This window comes from Cyprinodon variegatus, unplaced genomic scaffold (assembly GCF_000732505.1).
Source record: "Cyprinodon variegatus isolate N-32 unplaced genomic scaffold, C_variegatus-1.0 Scaffold110, whole genome shotgun sequence".
In the NCBI taxonomy this organism is placed as follows: Eukaryota; Metazoa; Chordata; class Actinopteri; order Cyprinodontiformes; family Cyprinodontidae; genus Cyprinodon; species Cyprinodon variegatus.
In genome coordinates, this window is record NW_015150563.1 from 846,941 (window position 1) to 848,240 (window position 1,300).

At 41.2% G+C, this 1,300-nt stretch overlaps 1 protein-coding gene across 1 annotated transcript in view; it reads left to right on the top strand.

Annotated features, from left to right (window-relative positions):
• The window catches only part of LOC107084871 (TATA box-binding protein-like protein 2), a 23,162-nt gene that overhangs the window by 14,677 nt on the left and 7,185 nt on the right, over positions 1-1,300 (top strand). Inside the window, exon 7 of the mRNA XM_015374920.1 lies at positions 623-790. Within this exon, the coding sequence (XP_015230406.1) occupies positions 623-790 (168 nt within the window). The remainder of the gene's footprint in view (positions 1-622; positions 791-1,300) is intronic.

The window sequence follows — 1,300 nt, forward strand, 5'->3', positions numbered from 1 at the left end:
TCATTTTCAGATGCATAGACTAGTATCGGGTATTCCAGGCTAACAGTGACCTCAACGAGTCCCCATTACTAAGGTGTGGACCTGTGTTTTTGGTTCAATTTGCATGTTTTCAGAGCCATAACAAGGCTTTTGTGTGGTCCGCTCTATAAAGCCTGGAACTCAACGCTACTACAGACATTTGAAGTGAGAAAGCTTCCTGGATGGGAAACGAAATGTATTCAAACTTGGAAAACAAAGTCCAGTGGATTGTTTTTAACTTTTTTAACTTCTTTTGAATGACTATGACCTGGATGACTGAGAATCTTCACCAGCATAATTTTTCTTAGCCATGAAAGTTGATGGAAGAACAGCAGCTCTGTTAGTTACTGTTGTCAGATTTGTTCATTAATGTTTTCCTTTTTTTTTTTAGATGTTTCTCATAAATTGAATTCAGTTCATTTATATAGCGCCAATTCACAACATGTCATCTCAAGGCACTTTACAGTTCACCAGATCATCAAGTTGATTCAAAGTTTTCTATCTAAAGAAAACCAGTTGCATTGACTCAAAGGAAATCCCTCATAAATGTTCAAAGTTAAGAGAACAAGTCCTAAAACACTTTGGTTTGCTTGGGCGCCCACAGTGAGGAGCAGTCCCGCCTGGCAGCACGGAAATACGCCCGAGTGGTCCAGAAACTTGGCTTCCCTGCCCGCTTTCTCGACTTTAAAATTCAGAACATGGTGGCCAGTTGTGACGTTTGCTTTCCCATCAGACTGGAAGGGCTGGTTCTCACCCACCAACAGTTCAGCAGGTACCAACTGAAGTTTTCTGCCTTAAACATTAGCCTCTTGTTGTCAGCGAAGGTGAGTATGCTAGATTCAAGCAGAAACTGACTATTTAATACAGTCAGGAGTGACTGAAATGATCTCATGTTAGCTCGTTACCTACAAAGATGAATAAATGCTGAGAATGTCCAGGAGAGTCCAGTAAGAACGAGATCTGAAAATTTGCAGGAAGTAGAGTGATGACTGCCGAACACTGGTATTGATTGTTAGACTTAAACTTTGAATTATGGGCCAAGACAGGTTTTAAGTATAGGAGAGAACAGGAAGCCATGTTGGGTATCGTCCAGAGGCCATGAGCTAGAAGGTAAGCTAATACTGACTCACTGTAGTGATCATCCACATCCAGATATGTACTAAAAGTAGTGACAGTTCCACATGATCATTACTGATAGATAGGCCAAAAAGTGAGTAGAGCAATGGAGGACTGAGATGATGATATCCGAGTGCAAACAAACAAAGATGCCATGGGTCTCGAC